Source organism: Drosophila sechellia, chromosome 2R (genome assembly GCF_004382195.2).
Source record: "Drosophila sechellia strain sech25 chromosome 2R, ASM438219v1, whole genome shotgun sequence".
NCBI lineage: Eukaryota > Metazoa > Arthropoda > Insecta > Diptera > Drosophilidae > Drosophila > Drosophila sechellia.
The window spans coordinates 359,374-385,441 of record NC_045950.1 but is presented as its reverse complement, the minus strand read 5'-3'; the positions used below and the strand labels follow the sequence as shown (position 1 = coordinate 385,441).

Sequence of the window (26,068 nt, the reverse complement as noted above, 5' to 3'; positions counted from 1 at the left end):
TTAATAACGTTTTTCAATTCCTTGAAATCTCTTTTAAATGGACCTTCGGATTTTGCAAAATGATGTGTCAATATAAATGTACTCTTAATTAGTATTTTGTAATATCTTTTGTGAGTGATGTTAACTTCCACCAGGCAAAATTTGTTTCCTTCTTAACGCTCAGTTTTTTCTCCTTATTTTAAGTATGCAGTCCCTTTTTTTCCTGTTCTTTTCTATTTATTTAAAAAAATCAACGTAATGATTTACGGTTTGTTTCCACTGTTCTATACAAATTTCCAAACATTAATTACTGAGAAGAAAACCGTGAGAATCATTTGAAAGTGACATCTGGAACAGGGCCGATAACTAAAATATATCTTAATAGTTCTGTATTCGTCGGTAGTCGACCTTATAACTTCATTGCAGGCTCGCTCTGCATGATAGCTCTTCATAAAACTACAATCGATAGTAGAGTCGATGAATATGCAGAACTTTTAAGATACCAGCAACTAGTACACTTAAGAGAAACGGAAAAGGTTACAGAGTATTATAAGCGAGTGGATAGAAGATATTTAAGGAACTTTCAAAATGCAATTAATTAATTGTTCTTGGAATCTGTCTTCTAACAATATTTATTAAAAACAACATATCTCTCATTCAAATAGACAATATTTCCAGTGAACATAAAAGTGGTAGTGACATATTCCAATAAAATACTCCCAAGAGAGAAGTATACAAAATCGTAAACAGTGCATACACATGTGTAAAATACAGACTAAATGGGCTGAACTCTTAAAACACACCGGTAAAATTAGTTTCCTTAAAACGTGTTTAAGACTTATTGTTTTCTTAATCCTAGAAGATTACAGCCAAACACGGTTGAATAATATAAACATAATAGACAGAGTGTATATATTGCTCTATTCGCTTAAAATGAACACATATTTGATATCATTTATTACAATAATTATTTTCGCTAACGGTATAAATGGAACTTCTGTGGATACAAGTAATAAATTATTGCTGCAGAAAGCGAATGACTTCAACTTAATATCGCCTGCTTTATCACAAAACTTATCAAGGTAAGTTTTCGCATTAAAAAAATGCTCATATCATAATTTCTTTAAAATAATATTAAAATATATTTATTACATATACTGCTACATCACATATTTTAAGAAGCAGTCAATTGATTTCATATGTATACATTTATTATGTTCTAATAACTATCCAGTTATATCTGGTTGTAAACTGGATTATACCATACATTCGCTAATGTTTTTATAAATCGATTACATAAGTGGTTTAATATTTTTCGTTTGCTACACTGTCAGTTGTAAATAATTTTCAACAAAAATTTGGAAAAGGCTGCAAAGAAAAGCGAAGACCTACATACATATTTATGTATTCTTAACTAGCCAGATATATCTGGTTGTGAACCGCTTATTTCTAGACCAGTTAGGCATGCCTACAATTGCTTGAAATGCTAAATGGATTACATAAGTTGTATATTACTTATTGGTTTCTTTACTGTCAGTAATATATAATTTTCAATAGAAATTTGGAAGACGCTGCAAACAAACAAGCAAAGACGTACGTGCAACAGGTATAACAGAGAGGCCTGTAATCTGCAAAAGCCATTATAATACCCGTTACTCGTAGAGTAGAAGGGTATACTAGATTTGTTGAAAAGTGTATTACTGGCAGAAGGAAGCCATTCCGACCATTGATCAGGATCAATAGCCGAGTCGATCTAGCCATGTCCTTCTGTCTCGATCTCAGGAACAATAAAAGCTAGAAGAGATTCAGCATGCAGCTTCGAGACACAATCACGCAGCGCAAGCTTGGCTCCAAATGTTGCCACGTACACAAACCGGATAAAACTGCTTCTTCCACAGTTATGCAAAATGTTTTAAAATTTGTTCATACTTCTATTAGAAATTTATAAAATTTTTATCAATTTGACAACAAACTTTTTGCCACGGCCACGTCCAAAAACTGCCCATAACTGCCTCGCCCACAACTATGCAAAATGTTTTGAAATGTTGTCATTTCCTCTCTTTCCCAATCTAACCATGAGAAACCGCAGAAAACTGCCACGCCCACACTATTGAACAATTTTTAATTTTTTTTATAATTTTAATCCCCATTGATATTCAAATAAAAACATTAAATTTCGTACTCGCGCTTGCACTAGCTGAGTTAGGAGTCTAATAGTTGAGGACTCGACTATAGCATTCTCTCTTGTTTTTTATTTTGCTATGCTATTTCAAAAATGATTGTTTTATTTATACAATAAAATTTATTTCGCTTAAAGTTCCTGAATGGAGATACGTTTCGAAAATTGAAAAAAGTCAAACCTATTTAGTTGAGCGGCACTGAATACCCGTCGAGGGTATACAAGATTTTTGAAAAGTACGTAATAAGGTATAGCGTTTCTGACCTTAAGTATATATTTTTGATCCAGATCATTACCCGAGTGCAGCTAGCCATGTCTGTCCGTCCGTATGAACATCAAGAACTCGGGTACCATAAGAGATAGAAAATTAGGATGAACAATATACATTCTTATAATGCCTACATTAAATTTCTTTCAACACAAGCACAAGCTCAGAGAAGCTGGGTTTGGAAATATCGAATTTTTGAAATTTAAAAGCTGGAATGTTTGCCCACCAATTAGTTTTTTTTGCTCACGTCCCGTTTTTGAGATATGAATTTTTGAAAAAGTTCGAAAATTTTGGAAGATCGTAAATTTCACTTTTTTCAATTTTTTTTTTAAATCGCAATAACATTGTTTGCCCACCCTTTAGAATTTTGAAAAAATGTATACTTTAGAAAATATAAGACATTCAAATTTACCTCGGTCTACTGAGAGAATAAAGCGTTTGACCATCTATTAAAACAAAAGCCCACTTCTTAAAACTAAAAAATTTCGTTTGCCCACTTTTAGATTAGATTAGAAAATTAGATTTAAACGTTTGCCCGTCCTTAAAAATTATTTTTTTTTCGTTTGCACACTCTTAAAGACGAATAATCTCGTTTGTCCATCCTTTAAAATAAGTTTTTTTCGGTTGCCCATCCTTTAAAATTAGTTTTTAACGTTTATTTTCAAAGGTTGGGCATAAGTTTCTTATAGAACATTTTTATTTTAAATCAGATAATTTTTTTTAAACAAAAGTTTACAAATCTCGTACTTTTAAATTAATGCTCTTAACGGAATGTTCAGCTGTGCCATTTCTCGTTTTTCTGCGACAGTAACGTTATCATCGAATAGGGCCAATGTGATATTTTCGTCTGCCAGGTACTATAAATAATTACATGTCTTTTTGAGCACTTCCATTAAAATCCTCTCGTCCACTTCTTTGTAGTTGTACATAGCCCGAAGAAATTGAAAGTCTTATTAGGAGCTTCAACGGCCAACGGGGATCCAAACCACAATTGTATATAAAATTTCACTATAAAAACAGACACATCACGCAAATACTTTTCTTCGTGTTTAGTTAAACGGAAGACTTCTCGAAAAAGGTATAGCTTCAGTGTATAAATTGCCTTACACATCCAGCGAGCATGATGCATAGGGCCAGGTGGTCGGAAATTATGGAATTCCGGAACTATTCCCAAAAACAGAATTGTTATCTCGAATAGTTCGCGGTAGTCATTACGTGCATTATCTTTTTTCAATTGACATCGACAGAAATCAATAATCTGATTCTTTTCTTTGTTTATACGTGTGCCGACATAATCATTTAGTATACCAAATTTAAAGAGATTTTGGTTAATTTTGGCACATGCTATTTGAAATCGTTCAAAAAGAGGGACACTAACGCATGTAGATCCAGCATTTGATTCAAAAGCAGCTCGTAAATATAATTCATGCCTGCGTGGAAGATAAAGCAAACTGCGTTCCAATAACTGTTATAACAAAACTACCGAACCATTAAATCTTCCGGAATTGAATGCAGTTGTATCAAGACATCAAAACAACGATTTTTTCCAAAATTCCCCACTCTGTTAGCATGTTGAAGGTTGCACGAGATATTTCAACGCCAGTGGATGCAACTTGTTTTGGTACTCCCAAAAGTTGTTCACCATCAGAATATGATATTATAATTGGTATTCTTTCGACTTTGTCTCGACCAGTCAATTCTGGGAGCATTTTTCCATCTCAATGTACCACTGCAGTCATCTAAATTTACCAGTTAAAATGCCAAATTCAACCGCAGAAATAAAATGCATAAATGCCTAATTGGAAATCTGCCATTTGACCAACGATGAAAGAACTCGGAATGTTACTACCTCTTTTTTTAGAGGATAATTCTAAATCTGAACTAGTCCACATCTTCTTTAATAGCACACAAAACATCACTGTTTTTGTCACTTTCGAAGATCTAATGCAAGATTATAACAAGAAATTAACAACTAAAGAGCTCGAATATTAAAAATTATTACAAGTTGTCAAAGAGTATACAAAGAAGTACCCATTTAGCAGTAAGAAATCGCTTAACAATTAATTAAAAATAAATCATTATATATTTTAAATATATTTTATAATATAAAACTAAAATAAAGTTGATTAGAGCAATTTTCGACCTAACTAACACCTTAAATAATCACAAAAAAGAAAAAATAAAACAGAATTTTAAGCAAAAAATACAGCATTTTAGCCAAAAAATGTCTATATCAAACTTTTGGTTAAGAAAGCATTATCCGATCGGGCTAAAATTTTACAAATTTAAGTTTTACACCAAAACGAACAATTTGTGACCATGAGACCTTTAATTTTATATTTTTTTTCTCCATACAAATAAGACGAAACCTACTGCACAAATATTAGGTGAGTCAATGCTTGAAAGTGCTTTGTTAAAAATAAACCAATAAATAAAATAGTACACCATAACACAAAAAATTAAAACACATTTGAATGGAATCTATTATTTTATGGCAAGGTGGAGATCGGAGCAAATTACTGAAGATATACAATTTTTTTTTAGCTTTAGAAAGTTTATTTCGAGAAAACAATATCTTTGTTTGGTATCACCCAAGGGCGCCGCCAGGGTATGGCAGGGGGAGGTGGACAGCTACCCCCCTGGACCTAAAAGGAATGTTCAAGAAATTTCATAACTTGCTGCCTGTCACGTAACTTACCGTTGTTTATTTGCACTATGTACTGTTCTTATTCTCTTAGTCAATCTACCTCCAATTCTATCGATCTGCTTTCCATACATAAGCTGTTTGATAAGTGCTTTTTTAAGAGTTTCCAGTCCAGTCCAGCACTATGGTCCAGAATTCGTTTTTTTTGGCATACAGTCTAAATTTTAATGTCAATATATCGTCCTTTAGCAATTATTTTCTAATAGAAAATTGATCATATAAATAAAAACCAAAAACAAAATTGACCGAAAGCTTCACTTAATCTTTTTATGAGCTTTTAAAGGTGCAGTGTTAAACAGCTGATTGAGAGAATGCAATTCCAGCCAAATTATTTGCTTACTTTTGCATGTAGTACGATCGTTAATACGCATCCAAAAATTATAGTAAAATATGGAACATAAATTCCAAGGTATGATGTTTTTAACGTATGTAGGTGATATATGTATAGTTGTACTGTTTTTATATTGTGTGACATTCAATTTATGTGTATCTTAACAGAAAATTCTAACGTGTCCCCTGTGTTTCGTGGAGTATAACTTATTTTCTGACAATTTCTGACAAAAGTTAAAAACGTCAGTTTGTACCTTTAACTATTGTCTTTGACGGTAAAGTAATATCTTTTGCTCATTTTTGCTCGTTTTCTTAAAAATTTGATTTTATATACGCAAGTTCGAGTTCAGACATAGCGACCTCCTGGACATTTGGAGGCGTAACAATAGGCAAATAAATTATGTTTCGGATTACGTTTATTCCGCAATCAACAACAATAATCAGGAATCGAAAAAGACAGAAGAGATTTACAAAAAAATAGTAAATTTTGAGTTATTTATTACAAGAAAACTGGCCGAGTGTAACAGACAACTAGGCCGATTTATTTCCAAATATACCAAGTGGATGGCCTCTAAGATAAGAATTCTTGTTAGTGATTTTGAAAACACCAAAACACCCCAGCAAATGGGACGCCGAAACTTATATTACCAAAATGCAGGAGAAAGATTAAAAAGGAAACTGAAAATGCGAGTCAAGCCAGGAATAAACTTAACAAAAGGGACCGACTATCACATGCAAGGAAAAATAGTTGGATCAATAGGATGAGTGATATTTTCCACAGAGCGATTGATTCCTCGGACCCACTATTATCAACAATTTGTTTATAAGAAAAAGAGAAAAAAATGGGAAACTTCCGAAGGCAGTATAAGTCTTTTGAGAATACAGTCTAATTTTTAACCTGATCCATGGGATTGGATTCACATTCTGCTTCTGATTCGAGTTCAGATTCGGAAATTTATAATGTAGAACTAAAAGAAGAAGAGGGCGATTATTTTTAAAACAACAATAAACACACCTTTAAAAAAAAAAAAGAAACAATGAAATTTTGTTGACTCCTGAGTCATACCAGTAGTTAATATGGGAGGCAAGAGAGGGCGTGGTCGCACAGACTCCAAACTATTTGTGATTTAACAACAAAATGTACAAAGTTTCAAGTCTGTAGCTCAATTTTTAGACTTTATGCCAATAAAATCGAATTCTGGACCACAGTGCAGTGTTGGAAGATGAATTCTACTATCTGCCCCCCCTGGCTGATAGCCTGACGAAGCCCTTGGTATCACCTCGATAGTAGGATGATGTAGATTTCTAGTTGTGTAAGGGGAGTCACCCTAGACAAAACGCCCAAAAGCAGTCGAAATGTTTTGATAATTTTACTTCTCTTGCAAACTTATATTCATAGAATTTTGAGTCGAAGCTTTAATATTGAGTCCCTTAGCTATGTCTCAAAAAATTGTCTCCCTTTAGGTAGGTAATAGTTACCCGATTTTAGATGAACTACTATGGTAGTTGAGATTAGAAAGCTTGTCTTGGTTATTTTTCGGAGAAACCGATAACAAAATATCCGGCTGCATTAAAGAGATTTAATTTACGAAAATAAGAAAAACATTATATAATAATAATTAACATATGTGAAAGAATATCATCAAGTATTTCAAAAACATGGGTCAACAAACTTGCGCTGCGTCTTTGTCTTTAAAATCTGTATGCTGAATCTTAACCTTCTAGCTTTTATAGTTCCTGAGACCTCGACGTTCATACGGACAAACGGACAGATGGACATGGCTAGATCGACTTGGTTATTGATCCTGATCAAGAATATGTAAATTAGTTAATCACGCTAGTAACTATAATGATTAGGTAATAATGCTTGACGTTTAACGACCCAATGAAAAGACGGAGTTATTATTTTTGTTATTATTTATTTAAGGAGCGAGTTCTGCCGCTTTCGAATGCCAAATTTAGACTGAAGCTACAAGTGAAACCGCTACACATATCGTAGCGGCCACGCAAATATGCTGTGTTTGCCGGCTATGCAGCGACGTTTAGCATAATGCTTACTTAGCAGAATGTCGTTACTATCGCTTATTTTATTTGGCCGTCCGTGGACGTTAGCTTTAGTTAACTACTCCCCCTTCAAGATGGAGGCCTCCCTGATTTCAGCAATGGCCACATTCAACTGCCTTGCAGATCTTCTGGATACACTACGCCGACACAAATGAGCAGACAACATATTGACACCAAAACGGCTACTACTCGAAGACGGTGATCAGCGTCAATTTCCTCCTTGAACATCCGAATTGTCTCCAGGTTACGTTTATTAAGACGATGAAGGTACGGGAGACTGAGCACATTCTGGTTAGAGGTAACGTTCGACAGGGGGAATTTTTCTACTCGCGGAACTCGGGTCTGAACGCTATTTCGATTGCTGAACGAGGTCTCAGTTATCGTAACGTGCTGGGCGAAGGTTATGAGGTGCGTCCCGTGCACCCAGATCTCAGTGATGTTGTCTAATTGCACCTTGGCTGGCGGCTTTGTCGTTGGGGATGACAATCCTGTCATCCACGTAGGTTTTTTGATCTAGGCTCCTTGGTTGCATTTCGCAGTGCGCCACGCCGCCAGTGTGGATATTTTTGGCACATGAGCTACTCGATGACAATCCGTAAAAGGCGGTGCTGGTAGATGCGGTGCCATTCTTGACAGTGTGGACTTCGTTATCACACTCTGTGACTCTGTGTTGTCGGTGATTCGAGGCATGGCTCCTTGGTGGCTAATGGGGAAGATAGTAACTTTTTTGCAAGTAAACTAATTTTAGGAAACTTAATTAAGAAGTGCAATGATCCCAATCCCACTGGACTGTGGGACTTTCACAGACGACGCAGACATAAGGTCCCCTATGGGGGTGTTGGTGGGCTCCTCAAGCCCAACTGATTTTAAGTCAGCATGGTCGAGAATGTTTGGGCTAAGTTTTGCAAGTGTCACAGCCAACATTAAATTTTGCAGCTCCATCATGAGCATTCAGTTTCTCGCTAACAGCATAACATACAAATGGCTGGTGTCAATTTGTGACCCTTTTTGTCGTTTTGAGAATTAAGTCGATTGTGGAGGTTAGTTGATTAATCTGGTTCTGAACTTTAGTGTTGATTTCTATCTGCCAGAAAGTCTAGGCTCCTGGCCACCCCGTGGTTTGTGCTTAATGCATCCAACAGATCACGGACGTGCACCCAATCCACATTCATGTGTGACTGTGGGAATTTTTCCGTTAAGGCAATCCTTTCCTCCACCACGCGCGCATATTCCGACAGGTTTGCGGTGTGCCTGACGTAGGCAAACTCCTCCCATACCAAGATCTGTCCATCGACAATGGGGATGTAATTGGCGCGCGTGTAATCGGTTATGTGCGCCGAGTCCAGGTACATAGATAGGAGAAGTATGAATCCGGTCCTGTGTGTGAAAATTTTATTGATATTTTTGTATCTTATGCGGATGAAACCCACCACCAAAAACTTACTTAATTACTATGTGTGGCACTGAATATAGGTGAGCCACTTGAGGTTGTACTTATGGACCACCCTCCCCTTAATGAGGACTGTGATCCCCATGTCCGCTTCGACAACTCTTTCTTCGCACAAAGGCGTAAGTTTGTTGCCGAGTCTTCGGTTGGATTTGACCAACACCTTCTCCTGTGGCTCATCGGGGTGCGCTTAGACGATGTCAGTCGGTAGACAACCGAGTGAATCGACTTATTGTATTGGGCCAACATGATTAACTCTATCGTGTCGTCTATTTTCATGCACCTGGCGTGTTCCAGTAGTGTGCTATGGAAGCGCTGTGCATTGGTGGTGCATTCGCGATCCTAACACCATAGTTGTTGGAGAGCATAGATGTAATTGTGTGCGAATTCAACGATTGTTCGTTGTCGTAGTAATCATCTTGACCCTTGGGAAGAAGTTCATGAGCTGAAGCAGCGCTGGTTTCAGGTCCTCAATGGTTCTCGAGCTAATTGGCTGTACGACGGCAAATTTGGAAAACTTGTCGATGCCAGTGAGGAAAAATTGTTTGTCAGTAGAGAAAATGTCTATACCAGCATTTCCCCTGTATGTGATGGTATTGGCGTTTCGCCAATCTCCTGCTTCCTTGGGTGCCTGTCGTACTTGCCCCTTGCACAAGTCTTGCAATTCTGAACGATTTCCTTGGCTGGCTTAGCCATTTTGGGAAGTAATATTCGGACAAGACATGCTATACATTTTCTTGAGCCGCTCTGTGGGCCCTATTATGTTAATCCTGTAGAGCGTATGCAAATCGCAATGAAAGGCGTGTACGCCTCTTGTGACGATTACATCCGTTAGCTCGTCTAACAGAGACTCAGTGCAAACGAAATTAATTGAGTGTCGCCTTTTATTCCCGAACAAAATGAAAGTCTGTTTGGATGGGAGGCGTGTTTCCTCGAGCACTATCTGGTTCTGGAATCAGTTCAACGGTTTTATCAGTTGACTACCAGGTTCTCTTTACCGGGCTTGTAATATAAACGAGCGTTAGACTCGTCAACTCTTCATATCTTAATTTTTGCGTTGGGTTTTGATCCTGACACGGAAAAGGTTAGCGGTTGATTGTCAGTAAAGATGTTTATATCTTTGACCCCATACAAGCAACGCCGCAGCCTAGCTAGGCCCCATACTATGGCCAGCAACTCCCGCTCGTTAGTTGCGTAGTTGGCTTCGCTGTCCTTTAACGTTTCTAAAATCATCGCTAGGGCGGCCTGTCTTGAGATAGGTCCGCTCCTATACGGAACGTTGAAGCCACTGACGATAGATCAAATGGCGTCATGTAAAGCATAAAGTCTATCGACGACAAAATGTTACGCAGTTTATGCTGGGCTTCGGAAAAGCGCACCTGGATGCTTCTCGACGTATGCGTGCTGATCGTTCCATTTTCGCCCTTCAGAATTTCTGAGATGGGCCTTGCTATGGCAGCGAAATATCTAATTCATCTTAAATCTCTAATCCCATCTTAAGGAGATCATGTATCTGCTTATTAACGAAATCAACTACCCCCATGTGATAGGGGTAAAGCTTGGCGTAGATAAGCTTCTCGCTCACTGTCCTGATTGTGGCAACCACTGAAGTGTTGTACGGGAGTGCCCCGTTGGGACTTAAAAGGCCATCTTTCTGGTTCTAAACATTTTTAAAAAAGTGCTCCGCAGCGAAGCGGTCGAGTCTGGGCAGTCTATGTCCGTGAAGTTTACGTCGGCGCATGTGTGGAAGGAAATTTTCTCAACTTCCGTGCCCAATTTAAGCTGGCCGGAGGCCGGCAAATCGATGCCCCAGCCTAGCAAGTCGAGGCCAATGATCCAATCGAAATTAAGCAAATCTGGTAGGAGGAAAAAACTTGCTTTTTCGTTGAATAGCGCGACAAAGTACTTTTGGATGACATTAGTTGAGCCATGTATCGAATGCACCCTCAATGGTGTGCTAACCGGACGGACGCCACGTAGGCCCAGCCCTTATGTGGCCTGATAACATTTTTTGACGCGCCGGTGTCGATAAGGAAACTCATGTCCTGCCCCGCTACTCTTCGTCTGATGACGGGTAGCAAGGATTCACCCTTAAAAAATTGATGTGCGCTAACGCGACTTTGTTGCTCAGCACTGCGCTGACCGGGCTGGCCTTGCTGTTTGTGCTGAGTGCTAAAGTGCGGGTTCTTTGACCCGCTTGATTGCGATCGGCCTGCTGATTTGGTCTAGCTCGCTGATTGGCATTAGCCCTCTGCTCTCTCTCTTCCATGCCTTTCACGAAGCTGGCCGCGAAAGCATACCTGTCATGTTTCGATTCGACCCCTTGAGCGAGTGCCAGAGCCAGAGGCAGATCCCTCGGTTTAGCTGCAATGAGAACGTCTGTGAGGCTGCGCTTTAAACCTGACACGAATTTTTCGCAAAGTTCCTTTGCTAAGGCTGGCTCATATGACATGTTGACTTTATTAGTCAACAGCGGTTGTTTCTTGCCCACCTCATCATAATATTCAGCAGAGGTGCGCCATTCTGTCTGAGCGTGGGCAACTCTTGTTCAATAACGTGAATCGGCCGCTTATGGCTGTAAGGGAAATCGAGACGACTTATGATTGCGTCGGCGTTGTGTCAAATGAAGCTAGTTCATCATCTGCGGTCCCTGTGACCTTGCTTTTTATGATTATAACAGCCTCGTAATTGCGCGCGGTGCCATATTGCGGTCTAAAGAAGCGATAAGCCATGTGGGGTGCCCGTTGCCATCAAGCCAATTTCTCTTGTACCCTTGCGAATTCAGGTAAGCTCTTGACGGCATCTAATGGCTCGTTACACCCAGCATCGCTTGTTACGCGTGTAATCGCTGTAATAGCAATTCGACTTTGTCAACCAAGGGCTGGTATGCTTTGGCTTGTTCTGCTAAGGTAGCAGTAACAGTCGTACAAACGGCACCAGTTGCTCGGATGGTGATGGGGGAGACGAATTTGTATGCCTTGGGGCTGGGACACGGATGCGACTATCACAATCAGAGTGAAGGGTGAAGACATGGGTTTCTACGTAGCCAAAGTAATTTTAAGCGAGCCTCTTGAAGGGCGAGGCAACTATGTTGCAAAATTGAACGGATTGTGTTATACTGAGAGATGGTCCAGAACGAACGAAACAAAGGCAAACGGAAAAAAAGTTATGCCCACATGCATTTCATGCGTCGCTCGTAGTGCGTAGTCAACAAATAACACTCTTATGTCAACCTAGCTCTCAAGCCACTATACTTGTATAAACTTTTTATATTTTCTTTTTGGCGATTCTTGCAAAACTACGCGTTCAATTATCTTTATTTATGTTTAGATTATTGAAAACTTAAAACACAGTTTAAGTAGAAAGTCCCACTTACAAATATGCTGTGTTTGCCGGCTATGCAGCGACGTTTAGCATAAAGCTTACTTAGCAGAATTCCGTTACTGTCGCTTATTTTATTTCGCCGTCTGTGGACGTTAACTTTAGTTTACTTGTATACTTTATATAGTCGGAAACGCTTCCTTCTGCCTGTTACAAACTTTTCACCGAATATAGTATACGAGTATATACTCTACACTCTAATAATTTTAACAATACTAGTAAGCACATAATCATTAACAACTCAAAATATATATATTTATTATTTCAGTTCACGGACACGGCGAACCAGTGAGAATTCTTTTCGTATAGTTGGAATTCGTTTGGAAGACGTTACAGTAGAAACTAAAGACGGAATACCAATTGTGTTAGTAGACAAGGAACAACAATTTCGAGTGTTTGGTAGCGGATTAGAACAAAATACAGCTATAACGTTTACAAATGAAAAAAACGATTATGGCGGTCCATGTCTAAAGCCAGCTACTGATCTTTTTACACCGATAGAAGTATCCAGCGATGGATTTTCAGCACTTTACTCAGTAAAGTTTCCATCATTTATAAATGAATTTTTTATTTGTGCCAAAACAGCTGAGAAAACCACAAATGTAAGTTTTAAAGTTTAATTTTCTATAAGGTGGTGTTGAACTCCTATTGCCTTATAATTAATAAAAAAGAAAACTTGCTTAAACACACAGCTTTATTAAAAAATTAAAACAATAAAAAATACCGATAAAGAACCAGACAAGAAAACTATGATTTGATTTCATATTTATTCAAATATACTAATTATACCCGTTACTTGTGGAGTAAACGCCTACCTTTTTGAAGAATGTTTACATTTTTCTTCGTCTTACTGTTTTTTAAATTTTTATTTGTCAACTAAACTGTGGCAACGCCCCTCCCTCCATTCAACTACAAAACGACGGTAACGCTAACACTTTTAAACAATTTTAAAATTTTTTCTCGTTTTATTCCGCAAAATTTATCGATATCCCCGAAAAATTATGAAATTTTGCGTTCGCATTCCCACTAGCTTTGTAATGGGTATCTTATGGTCGGGGAACTCGACTATAGCATTCTCTGTCGCTATTGCTCAAAAATAGCTAATAAATAAGATTAGCCAAAAATCGATTGGAAAAACGCTTTTTGCCACGCCCTCTCATTTTATTATTTTGTTTCTTCTAATATACAAAAAATATTGAAATTTCTTGTTCACGCTTACGGCTGTGTACAGGTATTTGATATTTGGAAAACTCGACTACAGCATTTTCTCTTGTTTTGAGTAGTTTCTTTTGGCCATTTTAAGCAATTTAAGACTTAACTGAATGGAATTCAGACTCAGTTTATATTTTTTTTTTATGTGAAGAATACTCTGCTATCCGAAATTTCTATAAATGGTCTATGTTTTAAAGCGCAGATCTCTGACTTCAAGGGCTTAGAAGCAATAGGCGAAGTAAATTAAGCTTTGAAGAATACCCAAAGGGAAAGAGGGAATATAGAGAGTAATCAGATTTTTAAAACGTAGTAACGGACGATATAAATATTCTGGATTGTATCAGCATCCGAGTCAATATAGCAATTAAAACTATTGCTATACTAAACTGGGAGCTCAAGTGCTATCTGCTTTCTATTGTTTTATCTGTCTTTTTCAATAAACCAAAAAAATAATTTCCGGATACTCAAATACTGTATTAGAAACAGACAAAAGAAGAAATACAGAAAGACATTTTTTTTTTTTAAATCCACAAATTCTTGTTTTAGAGATGAGCATCGGACTAACACAAATTAGGTAATGATCTGTAAAAATTTCATAAAGGATCTACAATACAATATAAAAACAAGAGAGAAGGCTATAGTCGAGCTCTCCGACTTTTGTGGGATATCGATAGATATTGGTGAATAAAAAAAATTTTTTAATTGTTTAAAAGTGTGGGCGTTACCGGTTTTGCGACTTTAGGGCGCAAGAGTAGCCAAATTTTTTTGACAAATCGATACAAATTTACAAGACTAATTAAATTTTGAAAAGATATCGATATCGTTCAAAAATGTGGTCGTGGCAAGTTTTAGGGTGTTCGAGTGGGCGTGGAAAATTTTTTTTATTCAAATGGATAAGAAATTTACGAGACTAATAAAAATATAAAAAAATATTAACACATTTTTCAAAAGCATGGGCGTAGCAGTTTTGTGCGGTTTGTGGTCGTGGCGACAAACTTGCGCTGCGTGTTTGTCTCTAGAATCTGTACGCTGGGGTTCTAATAATTGTTTATCTTATGTGCTAAGACATTCTTCTATGTTCTATTGTTGCTCAGTAAAAGAATATATAAAGTATATGTTGTAGATATATGTTATGTGGTTGAGCGTATGTCACTATAAGTCGAAAACGCTTCCTTGTGGCTCTTTTCATCAAATCTAGTATACCCTTTTACACTACGATTAACGGAAGAACGAGAATAACAATAAAACAATAGAAGTTCCTCATTTTTATACTGTTATCCGACCTTATGAATCAGTAGATCTGGCCATGTCCCTCTGTCCCTATGAACGCTTCGATCTCAAGAACTATAGAATATAAAAAGTTGAGATATTTAAAAAGTTTTAAATTGTGGGCGTGACCGGTTCAGTGGCTTTGAGTGTCAAAAAAGTTTTGGGAAATCGATAAAAATTTACAAGACGGGCGTGTGTAAAGAGGAACAAGAATAACACGCGCCAAGAAAAATAAGAAAAAGGTAGAAAGAGAGGACTCACTGCACAAATCAAAAGACAATATAAAGCAAAAAAGAAGAGAATTATAAGTCTATGTCATATATATAAGGTATGGTAAGCCACACAATCCCACTATAAAACTCTTTTTTTGCAAGTCTTCCTTCCTTGTTGTCCTCGCTTCTGGTTTTTCCAGGTTTACCGCGTCGTTAGTTTCTCCTCGTCTTCGTTAGATTAGTTGCGATGCCCAGTGTCAGCGTTGCCAGAGTCCATTTCATTCAGACTATGACAGAAATTCATTAGTAAGTATATTTACATACATATTTACTAAATGGTCATTAATACCAGGATTTTAAAGCCAACATGCTTGAACTGTCGTCAACGGCCGTGCGACGTTTGAGCAATCAGTGCAGATAATTTCACTTCATACTGAATCTGCCCAATTTTAGTAGGTTTTGAAAGCCTCAAATATGTCCAATGATATGATTTAAGTTCTTGTTCACTTAAAATTTGATTCCCAAGTTCAGCTGAAATTTTCTGCTTAAAGGATGCAAAATGATTACTCTCTATATCTGTAGCTTGAGTTAGATACCAATCAGGCCAATCCATTTCTATTTAATGTTATTAAATACCAGAACATTGAAGGCTATTTTGTATTCTTTTGTACGTCATTCCCTTCGTTATAATCTTAGAATTTATTTTCTGCGTTTAGTGCTAAAAGTGTATTTTTAACGGTTGTATATATCGTTTATTGTTTTATTTCTTTATTTTAAAGAAAGCGTCTTTACTGTCAATATTTTGTAATTCAAAGGGCTGCGCTGCTGCTGAGGATAGCAGCAGAGCGGCTGTGTTGTATATATTACTTTTGTATAGGTTTTTTGGATGTACCAAGGAAGGCATGTTATGTATGCATATGCTTATGCCATTAACATATTACACAAGTGGGCATAAGTATATATAATATATTTTTTTGTAACTTATTGTTTACTTAAAGGAATAATTTGTTTAATAATTTTAGTAAAAATAGGTAGACTATCGTAGTTAAATTAAGTAATATTAACATATTGATAACTTCATTGTTGATTTAAGAAGAGACAAATGAGAAGAAAATGACTTTTTTACAAATTAGCAGTGGCATAAGTAAAGCTGTGTTCATAGCAGTGCTTGGGACCTGCGAGTTTAAGATAAAAAATTTCTATGATTTACAGTTTTAATGGTCAATTTTTTTTTATAATATCTTTAGGAATTTCCTTTCAAACAATGTTTTACTTTTATTTCTTCAATAGTTTCAAAAATATAGATTAAAACAACATAATAGGCAGAAATTCTGGTGTTCACTAAAATAGCAATGATATGAAATAATAGTAAAAAAATTCAACTTGACTCAAAACGATCTTAGTTTTTCTTTTTAATGTGTTAATTGGGGCCTAATACTTGGTTGAATAGGGTTTGTTACCCAGCACAGAATTACACCCACGCGGCATGGAGTCCACTAGGTCCTGGCATCGTTTGGTGGGTATTTTTGACCATGCATCCTGCACAACTTGCCAAATCTGAGCCTTAGACGTCGGGGAGTTCTTCGACACATAATGTTTAATGTCCCCCCAAAGGTTTTTAATCGGGCTTAAATCGGAAGATGGTGCTGGCCACGGCATTACATCTATTCTATTTTGGGTGAATCAATTCTTAGCCGATTTGGTTGATTGTTTCGGATCATTATCCTGTTGGAATGTCCATTTTAAGGGCATATTCTATTCAGCATATTACAGTAAGACTTCACTAAGTATGCGTTTTGGTCTATAATACCATATTATATTCTTATGAGCAGCCTAAAAGTTGTGAATTTGCTCAAGAATGTAAATAAAAAAGGATAACATGAAACACATGTTACATCTACATATTCCATTTTACAAAAATAGGTGGAATAAAAAGTCGATCCCTAAAAGGGACATGGAAAAATAGCTTCGTATTATTTAGTTTCCTTCGCACATACAAATTATTTAAATGTCATAAATTTAAAAAGAAGTCAACTAAAAAATTATAACAAATTGGTTGGTTGTGTGTTTCGGATCATTATCCTGTTGGAATGTCCATTTTAAGGGCATATTCTACTCAGCATATTACAGTAAGACTTCACTAAGTATGCGTTTTGGTGTATAATACCATATTATATTCTTATGAACAGCCTAAAAGTTGTGAATTTGCTCAAGAATGTAAATAAAAAAGGATAACATGAAACACATGTTACATCTACATATTCCATTTTACAAAGATAGGTGGAATAAAAAGTCGATTCCTAAAAGGGACATGGAAAAATAGCTTCGTATTATTTAGTTTCCTTCGCACATACAAATTATTTAAATGTCATAAATTTAAAAAGAAGTCAACTAAAAAATTATAACAAATTAATAAAAAATATACCCTCCCTTAGCGTCTAGCGTCAGACTGTACCAAGCTGTGGATATAATCTATTGAAATATCTATCCTTCCATAAGGCTTGAATTTCCAAAATCGTTTATTCGCGACTTCTAGATAAGTTTGCATGCCTTTTTTTATATATGACCAGAGGCGTTTACGCCAACATCTTTTAGAACCTGCGTAATCAGTTTGGCCTTATGAGAGGTGACATTATCCTGCTGGGGTATGTGGAATGCATGATTATTAAGGACATCCAAATATTTTCTTTGATTCATGGTTCTATGAACGGGAACTAAATCTCCCAAGCCAGTGAAGGCTACGCATCCCTAAAACAAAACAGACCCTCCTGAATGATTTAGTCACTGACATACTGGTGCCACTTTTTTCCGATATTGCTTCGGTAATCTAACAAAAATTTTTTTTTTGAGGAGTGAAACTCAAAAGAATTTTCATCGCTCCACAAAACATTGTTCCAGAATGATGCAGGCTGACCAACATATTTTTTTGCAAAGTCGATCCGCTTTCACTTATTTCGTAGAGTTATTAGCGGTATAACTCTGCTAGCATATGTTCCAAAAGCGGCTTCCTTAAGACGTCTGCGAACTTTTCTTTCACTGATATCGATTTCTGCTCCTTTTTTTAGTTCTTTGGTAACCGATCGGGGAGTTTGTAGAACATGCTGCTTAAACTTCCGTAAAATATAACCAACCTCTTTTTGAGTTATGTTACGTGGTCGGCAACTACGCTCAACGTTGTTGGTATCAATAATAAAACTATATAATATATATAGTAAAATTGGTTGTAATATTTTTTATTTGAGTCGAATAAGTGTTCCGTCAGTTGACTAAGGACAACGCCGAGAAGAATTATTTAACGAAGGTTTTTGTTGAACTTCTTTATTCAGATATCAGCTTAAGAGTAAAAATGCAAATGCATATTGGATTGAGGAGAAGCCTCAGTATTTGAACATTATTTGTATTTCAGAAGAGCCTCGCTCTTGGGTTCTTAAGATTAGGAAGTGTTTAAAGAGAGCAGTAAAAGTCAGGCTTTAGGATGTTTACAAGAACGGCTGAGTGCCGCTGCCAAAGAATTCTTTATTAGAAACGGATGGTGCGCAGCTGGGATACATTATGGAAAATCACTAAAGTGCATTACTGTTTTCTTTAAAATAATTGAAGTGGCCGGTTTGGACCACCCAAATATATATGTAGTGACATATCCATAAATCCCTAAGATTTAAGCACATGATTACACACTAATACACATACAACATGTACACCCAAATACACTACTCCGGATGTACCTAACAGATATCAGATAAGAATAAAATTGTCATATGATCCTCAATACAGGGTTGAGTGGAAAACTCGTAATCCCGAAAAACAAAAGAATCAATTTTAATAAACAAATTATAAGAATCTAAGAGCACTTTTATGCAACAGCGAATGCACTTGAATCCAAGAGAAACGAAAATACAATTAAAGTCAGCAACTCAAAAGCTTTCTGTCTTCATTTGATCAGATCCCTAAAGTCTAAAGTCCATATCAGAAAAGCTCGATACCGAGGCTTGAACATCAATCAAATCAGAATAATTAGCAGAGTTCAGTTTAAGACCGGTGGTCGGTGTTCTTCTCAAATAAAAAATATTGTAATCATTCAGTGAAATAAAATTATATATTTTTCACATATGCGTATTGCAAATAATAATAAAACTATATAATATATATAGATATATATAATAACATCTTACATATGTATAAGTTAAGACTATGCTTGTCACATGACCGATACAGATTATTTGCTTATTATTTAAATAACGAACCTTCCGGAAAGCGATTTTTTTTTTTTAGTTGAAACCGTTCCGTTAAAATTCGTCAGAAAGATGACACCGTCCACCGTCCTCGTTGAGTTCGACTATCTTCTCATTAGTTATAGCAACTTGGCCTGGCTCCCCTTTCAGCAGTCGAGGCGTGCAGCTAGTATCTTTTATTGTTATTATTAAGTAGGTTTGCAGGTGTACTGCGACCCAGTCAGATCTATTGTACTACCCCTTCATGACTCAAAGATCCCCCTGAAGTCCAATGCACTGTATAAATGCCAGAATTTCATTGGGGTTTAGGGCTGCAATTGTTTCCCGTGGGACTACATACATGCCCAAGAGTCTGTTTCTCTTGATGGCAAGCGCCATGCAATCACATATAATATGTGAAGAGTTCTCCTCCTCCATGCAGCAGAAGTGACAAAGTTCACTGTCTGCAATGCCAATTTTGTGCAAATGGCTGTGAAGTCGGCAATACCCCGTCAAAATGTGCACGGTGTTTTTCAAGTGTTTCATTAAGGTCTTGAGCCTTTTATGGTTATATTCACGGAGGAGAATCTTAGACTGCCTAAGTCCTGGTAGGTGTTCCCAGAAGGTCACGTTTTTCTTCCTCTGGTGACTTCAGTAAGCCCCGCATTCTGTGGTGACTAACACCTCAGAAGGGTTCGGGCCCAATTAGTGGGTTATCTGCCCCTTTTCTGGCTAGGTTGTCCGCTAGCTCATTTCCCGGGATGTTGTTGTGTCCCGGGACCCACCTCATTGTGAGTTTGTTGACAGCTCCTAGATTGTCTAGGGCTGTGTGGTTTGTGGTTTCATAGGGTGTACTTTCCCCAGGGATGTCCAACTGTTCTTTTTACTGAGATGAGTGCTGAAGTTCTGAGCGAACCTGTGCTCAGTTGGCATCCCATCCCTTGGTTGCATTAGCAAAGGCATATACCTTTTTAGGCTTTCGGCATCCATACTGTGAGGTTGCAGTCATTTCCTGCTCCCTCAATTCTTATTAGGGTGGCTTTCCGTTTCATTTCAATGACGATATGAAGCGGCGTCACCTCCATTAGTACTTCAAGGGCTGCAGTGGGACAGGTACGCATTGCTCCTGTCATGCATACGCAGGCCATTCTCTGCAGCTTATGGAGTTTCGCCTTAGTGGTGCTATGGCGTGATCTATCACCCATATGGCTATTGCCACATAGGTTAGTATGGGTCTGACTACCATAAGGTACAGCCATCTTATTATGCGTGGTGAGGTTCCCCACGACTTACCAGCAATGTTTCTACACGTGAAAAGTGCTCTGGTGCACTTATCAATTGTGTTATCGACATGAGTTTTGAAGCTAAGTTTGGAGTCAAGGGTTATCCCAAGATACTTAACTTCATTGCTGGCCTCTATGCGACATTCTGACAGGGTTATTGCCTTCATTCTTGTAGCTTGTACCTATTTGTTAAAGGAACAATAACAGTTTTGCAGTTGAATGTAGAGTAGAGTATTTACCTCTGCCTCTACATCAGCATAGCCTTGGCAAAGTATAAAAAGTATAATGAGAGGACACCCCCTTGAGGGCAACCCCTTATGGTAGATACTGTGGACGACTGTCCTCCTGTAGTGGCCATGGCACGCACAGATGCCAGTAGTGACTTGATCCATCTGCTGGTTGTTGCATCTTCTTACCAGGGATGCGTTGACAGCCTCATGGGAGGTATTGTTAAAAGCACCCTGTATGTCTATGAAAGCACATATGGTTCCTTAAGGTATGGTTCCACATATTCTACCACGATCGGTACACCGTCCGGCATGAGAAATTCTGTAAGTGTATAATAATTAATACTTCTACATGTCTCGGTAAAGGCTTTAGGGCTAGAAGCCCGTTGATTCAAATTACCTTGGCGTTCTTCACGTACAGTTCTTTTATTCCCTGGTTATACCAGGCTTTGATCGCCTTGGCCTTCTTTAGACTACAAACTGAGATGTCTCCAAACCTGAAGCTCAGCTTGTGGTCGCTATAAATAATCTTGGCACATGAGTTGTCATCAATTCCAAGGCTGGAGAGTGAGCCACCACCCTCATTCTTCCTTGATATGAGACGCCAGATCTCAGTGTCCAAGTCATTCTGTTTCCTTATCAATTCCATGATCCACTTTGTTGTTTTGTCCCCTGTCCTGGGGCAGAAGATGGTAATGTTGTGTGACGATGACAAGTCGTCGCCCATCTTTACCTCCAGGGAGACACCGCTTCACTTACTGAGGCTGGGGACTGCTAATTGCAGCCACTCAGCAGTGGTTGCGTTGTGGCAGTCCACTATCAGGTGACCCACCCTGAAGTGGATTCCTCCAAACTTGATTGGAGAATCCCAACCAGAGAGGACTATCTCCTCCGTAGTGCGTACTCGGGCTGTGAGAGGTCCTCACTACTGAGGACGACCTTGGGGTCTCGTACGACCGCAACTTTAATGGTCCCAGTTGCGGCCGCATATGATGGCTTGAGGTACTTGCGCCATCGAAAGGAGCAGTCGGGGGCCTGCTCTTCTCTACCTTCTGCCTCTTAGGCGTTTCCGTCGGAGGCGTCAAGGTGCCGTTTACCCGCTTCGAAGCAGAGTTGGTCCTTTGCTCTAGCGGCTGCGGTGTCTTGGCCAGAGATAAAGCTTCCGTAGGTGACTTGCCATGATGAAGGTAACGAAGATACCACTTCGTTCTGGCCCCGCTCAGCCCCTTACGGTTAGGGTCATCCCGGGCCGCAGTCTGACCAAGTTGCGGTAATGGGTTTTTAGCCCGTCCCGCTTGCCCGGCTTGGACCACAGTCTAGTGACGCGGTGTGGCTGCCCGATTCTTACCTCCCGCAGCTGGGCGTACTTGTGCCGTTGGCACACTCCGATTAGGAGCATTTTTTGGTGTTACCACCGAAAAAGGCAGCTCCCCGTCAAGGAGACGCTCCTCAAACTGTTTTGCGACATATTCCGCAGTCAAGGCCTGCGGTATTCTAAAATGATGTGGTCTATTGCTCATAGTACCCACGAGTTGCAGAGAAATAAAAGGTACGCCCGGGCAGAGATCCGCAGTACCCGGGTAAGGCTAACAGACCGGGCGGACGTTATAACACTGGCCCCCAGCCTGGCAGACTTTCGGCACGGGTCGAATGACACCTTAGTCCGGCCCGGAGGTGTGGAAATTTTTGAGAGTTACCAGCTCCAGCCCAACTACGATTAGCCAGCACTCTTAGCAGAGACCTAACATGTCCCTAGCATGACCTAACTAAGAGCCTGTTTCCAGCCGCCCTCGCGTGGATAGTGTAGTTGCACTTCCAGTAGTGTTTCACAATTACGGTACCACAAGGTGGTTGATCCCCTTGTGATACCTACTGGCATGGCGGCCAGATAGTATCTTTTACTTTATGTATAATTATGACTAATATAAGAAATTTCTGTCGATAGCCAGCTTCTTGTATTTATGTACGACTTGCTTTCCATCGGATATTGTTGCGTAAATGCACATCAGTCGGTTTTTTCTGTCTGCTAGGATATACAGAAGGGCGGTCCGGTTTAATATTGTATTGTTATTATTGCAACAATAGTATTGTTGCTGTTTAGGCAATGAGATTTTTTATTGACTTTGAAAAATGGTGTGGCAATTTATACTCACGGTAAAGTTAAGGTTTAAATTAATATTTCAGTTTTATTGCAATATATTTTGCCACACAGGGCTGTAGGGTATAACACGAACGGCGGCAGTGCCCGTACCGAACGGATTAAGAGTTAAAGTGTATCACAGCAGTACCGGTGCGATCAACATTTAATTTGTAACTAAACTTGCTATGCAGAAGGCAAATGAGAAAGCTTTACAGAATAAAGATTATGACAGCTGTGCTCGCTGTCTATTGAGAGAGAGGAACATAGCATAAAGGGGAATGCCAAATCAAAAAAATATTTCAGCACAGAGCTGATAAATAAAAGATAATTCCACGTAAATTTCTCATAGAATCATTTCGATCCAATAAATTCGCCGCTCTTTGCCAGTTGGCAGCCCGCATGATCTCGATGACTTGATCGGATATAATTAATTATTGCCTTAGGAAGTACATTGAACATAACCGGACAAAGACGAAAGATTAATGTATGGAACAAAGATCCTTAACTATATTACATATAAACGTTGTTTAAAAATATTTAAACGGTTAAGAAATATTACGGGTAGGGAGACCAGTGGGTGACTCCACTTTAGACGTCGGATGGGAAGAGGACTGGAGAGACCACTCGCCAATGAGTTTGGGTGTGTTAGAGTTAGAGTTATGCGGAGATCCTTTAGGATCCCTTAGATTTTTATTGGTTTGTTGGTAACATGTAAGCTGATTTCCTGCCTGTAGTGAAAATGTTCGCTTCTATTTTTATTAAGTTTTTCGTTAGTGGTTGTTTGTTAATGCTCGATATTGCCTCGAATGTCTTCTAGATTTTGCTGTTTAAAGCTTGATAATCCGTGGTCGATTGCTGTTTAGGTTACTTTAATTACCAAAGATATATTCACAGGTTTCTTACCGAATGGACAGAGTAGGTGTAGGTATCTACACGTCCCGTATGTGGAAGGTGTGATACTCGCTTCCACGGTAGAGCTTTATATTTTCATGAAGGTACAATGGAAGTTTTCAGCCTGACTGTTGACGTCGCTTTTCTGATTCTAATGTATGGTAAAGTTTAATTCCTAGAGTTTGTAAATATTGAAGGACTGTGGGACATAATAAACCTCTTTCATTATCTGATACTACAGTAAAATAAGAGAGAATGATATAGTTTACTTCTGGCTATCAGATACCCGTTGCTCAGCTAGTCGCAGTTTGGGGGGTTTGTGGGCGTTGGAGTGGGCGTAGAAAAAAGTTGTATTGCAAATGGATAGAAATTTCCAATAAAAATTATAAAAAGAAACCCAACAAACCATATTTTAGAAGTTTTGGCGTGACAGTGTTGGTATGTTTTTGGTCGTGCCCAAAATGCTTTTAGTATTCCGAGAGATATAGATAGAGTCACTAGAAACTATATACCCCTTATCTTAAATCATTGTAGATCTAATTATGAGTTGCATGACCCTTACAGAGTTTTATGTTCTGACTATAATAGACTTTATCCTATTATCTGTAATCTTGACTCTCTGCCGCTATTAAAGTAATCGATATTATCTTTTCTATTACATAATTAGATCCTACTAACACTAATATTTATTTATTATTTAACATTATATTAATTTCCTCGTTCCTATTCTATTTTTTATATCGCGTCTATATTTTCTCGCGAATCGAGCCGTACGATACACGGCAGCGCCCCTCGGTCGGTTGGGCGGGATGTGTGGCCGTGGGACCCGTGCGTAATAAAAAAAAAAAAAAAAAAAATATAGTTAAATAATTACACGAAAAAAAACGGAAAACATAGCTTTGAGGTTAAAATTCCACTTTACTCTCATATTCTCAAAGGGGAAGAAAAAAGAAAAAAAGGTTGCGATGCCAGAAAGATCTTCCGCTTCCCTAGCAGGACGTCGATGTGGTTTGGAAACAGAATTTATTATGTCAAATATAGTATATAAATAATAAAATAAACAAAATTAATTTTAATAATATGATGTACTATGCCATTTACAAACAGATCCTTGATTTAGAAATAATCAACATATAAACAAGAAATACTCGCACGTCTAAATGAAATGATGGGAGAAACGTAACTGTTTCCGTGAGTGAACACGAACCCCACGTAATTGCTTACAGATTTATAATATTTGTATTATTATAATGAGTTTTTTTGATCATGTGTACTGCTGAAAGCATTAGTCGTTCTTGGGAGTTGTAGGGGGAGTGACCGAACTATTTTTGCACATCGGTTGGTATTGGCAAACAGAATAAAATCCGAATTAAAACTTTTTATTTTTTAGCACAGCAAAGCTGCAACGACGACGCCTCTGGAACATCAAGGAAACTCCGATTTTTTAAAAATAAAAACATTTGAACCGTTAATACCTGTGTGGCTGGCCATAATCATCATCGTAACATGCCTGGGCTTTTCGGCTCTGTTTTCAGGCCTTAACTTGGGTTTAATGTCAATGGACCGCACAGAATTAAAGGTAATATCAAAATATATAATTAAATCTTTTAATATTTGAAAACTTTAGATCTTGCGGAACACTGGTACGGAAAAAGAAAAAAAATATGCGTCAAAGATTGCACCTGTTCGAGATCAAGGTAATTATCTTTTGTGCAGTATCCTCTTGGGTAATGTGTTGGTAAACTCAACTTTTACCATTCTGCTGGATGGTTTAACTTCTGGACTCTTTGCTGTTATATTTTCCACATTGGCAATCGTACTTTTCGGTGAAATAACTCCACAGGTAAGTTTTTATAAACATGCTAACGGGAAAATAAGTCATTTTAAATATAACTCGAGAAAACGTTATAGTCGAGTTTTTCGACTATCAGATACCCTTTACTCAGAAAATGGGATCTCGAACTACAAAATTCGCAATATGTTTTTCAAATCGATAGAAATAGGCATAAAAATTAATAAAATTAAATGAAATACATTTTTGAAAGTAGGGCGTTGCAGTTTTCAGTGGTTTGTGAGCGATAGAGTGTGCGTGTCAACATGGGTCAACAAATCTTACGCTGCTTTTATGTTCTAGCTTTTATAGTTCCTGAGATCTGAAATCAGACGATCCAGGCGGAGAAACTCACATGGCCAGAATGACTAATAGTGAATGAGTAATAAAATATATGTATATAAATATCATATTATATTATATCAATATATGTTAAGGTA

At 38.0% G+C, this 26,068-nt stretch overlaps 1 protein-coding gene across 4 annotated transcripts in view; it reads left to right on the top strand.

Moving 5' to 3' along the window:
- The first annotated feature begins 371 nt into the window (after positions 1 to 371).
- LOC116800305 (metal transporter CNNM4) overlaps positions 372 to 26,068 on the top strand; it is a 63,504-nt gene continuing 37,807 nt past the window's right edge. Inside the window, exons 1-4 of one of the 4 annotated variants that reach the window (XM_032714337.1) lie at positions 372 to 1,061; positions 12,621 to 12,954; positions 25,188 to 25,376; positions 25,425 to 25,494. In XM_032714337.1, coding sequence (XP_032570228.1) covers positions 739 to 1,061; positions 12,621 to 12,954; positions 25,188 to 25,376; positions 25,425 to 25,494 — 916 coding nt within the window. In that variant the 5' untranslated portion in view covers positions 372 to 738. Of the gene's footprint in view, positions 1,062 to 12,620; positions 12,955 to 25,187; positions 25,377 to 25,424; positions 25,641 to 26,068 lie in introns of all 4 variants that reach the window. The other 3 variants (XR_004361230.1, XM_032714336.1, XM_032714335.1) reach the window with 3 other exon arrangements.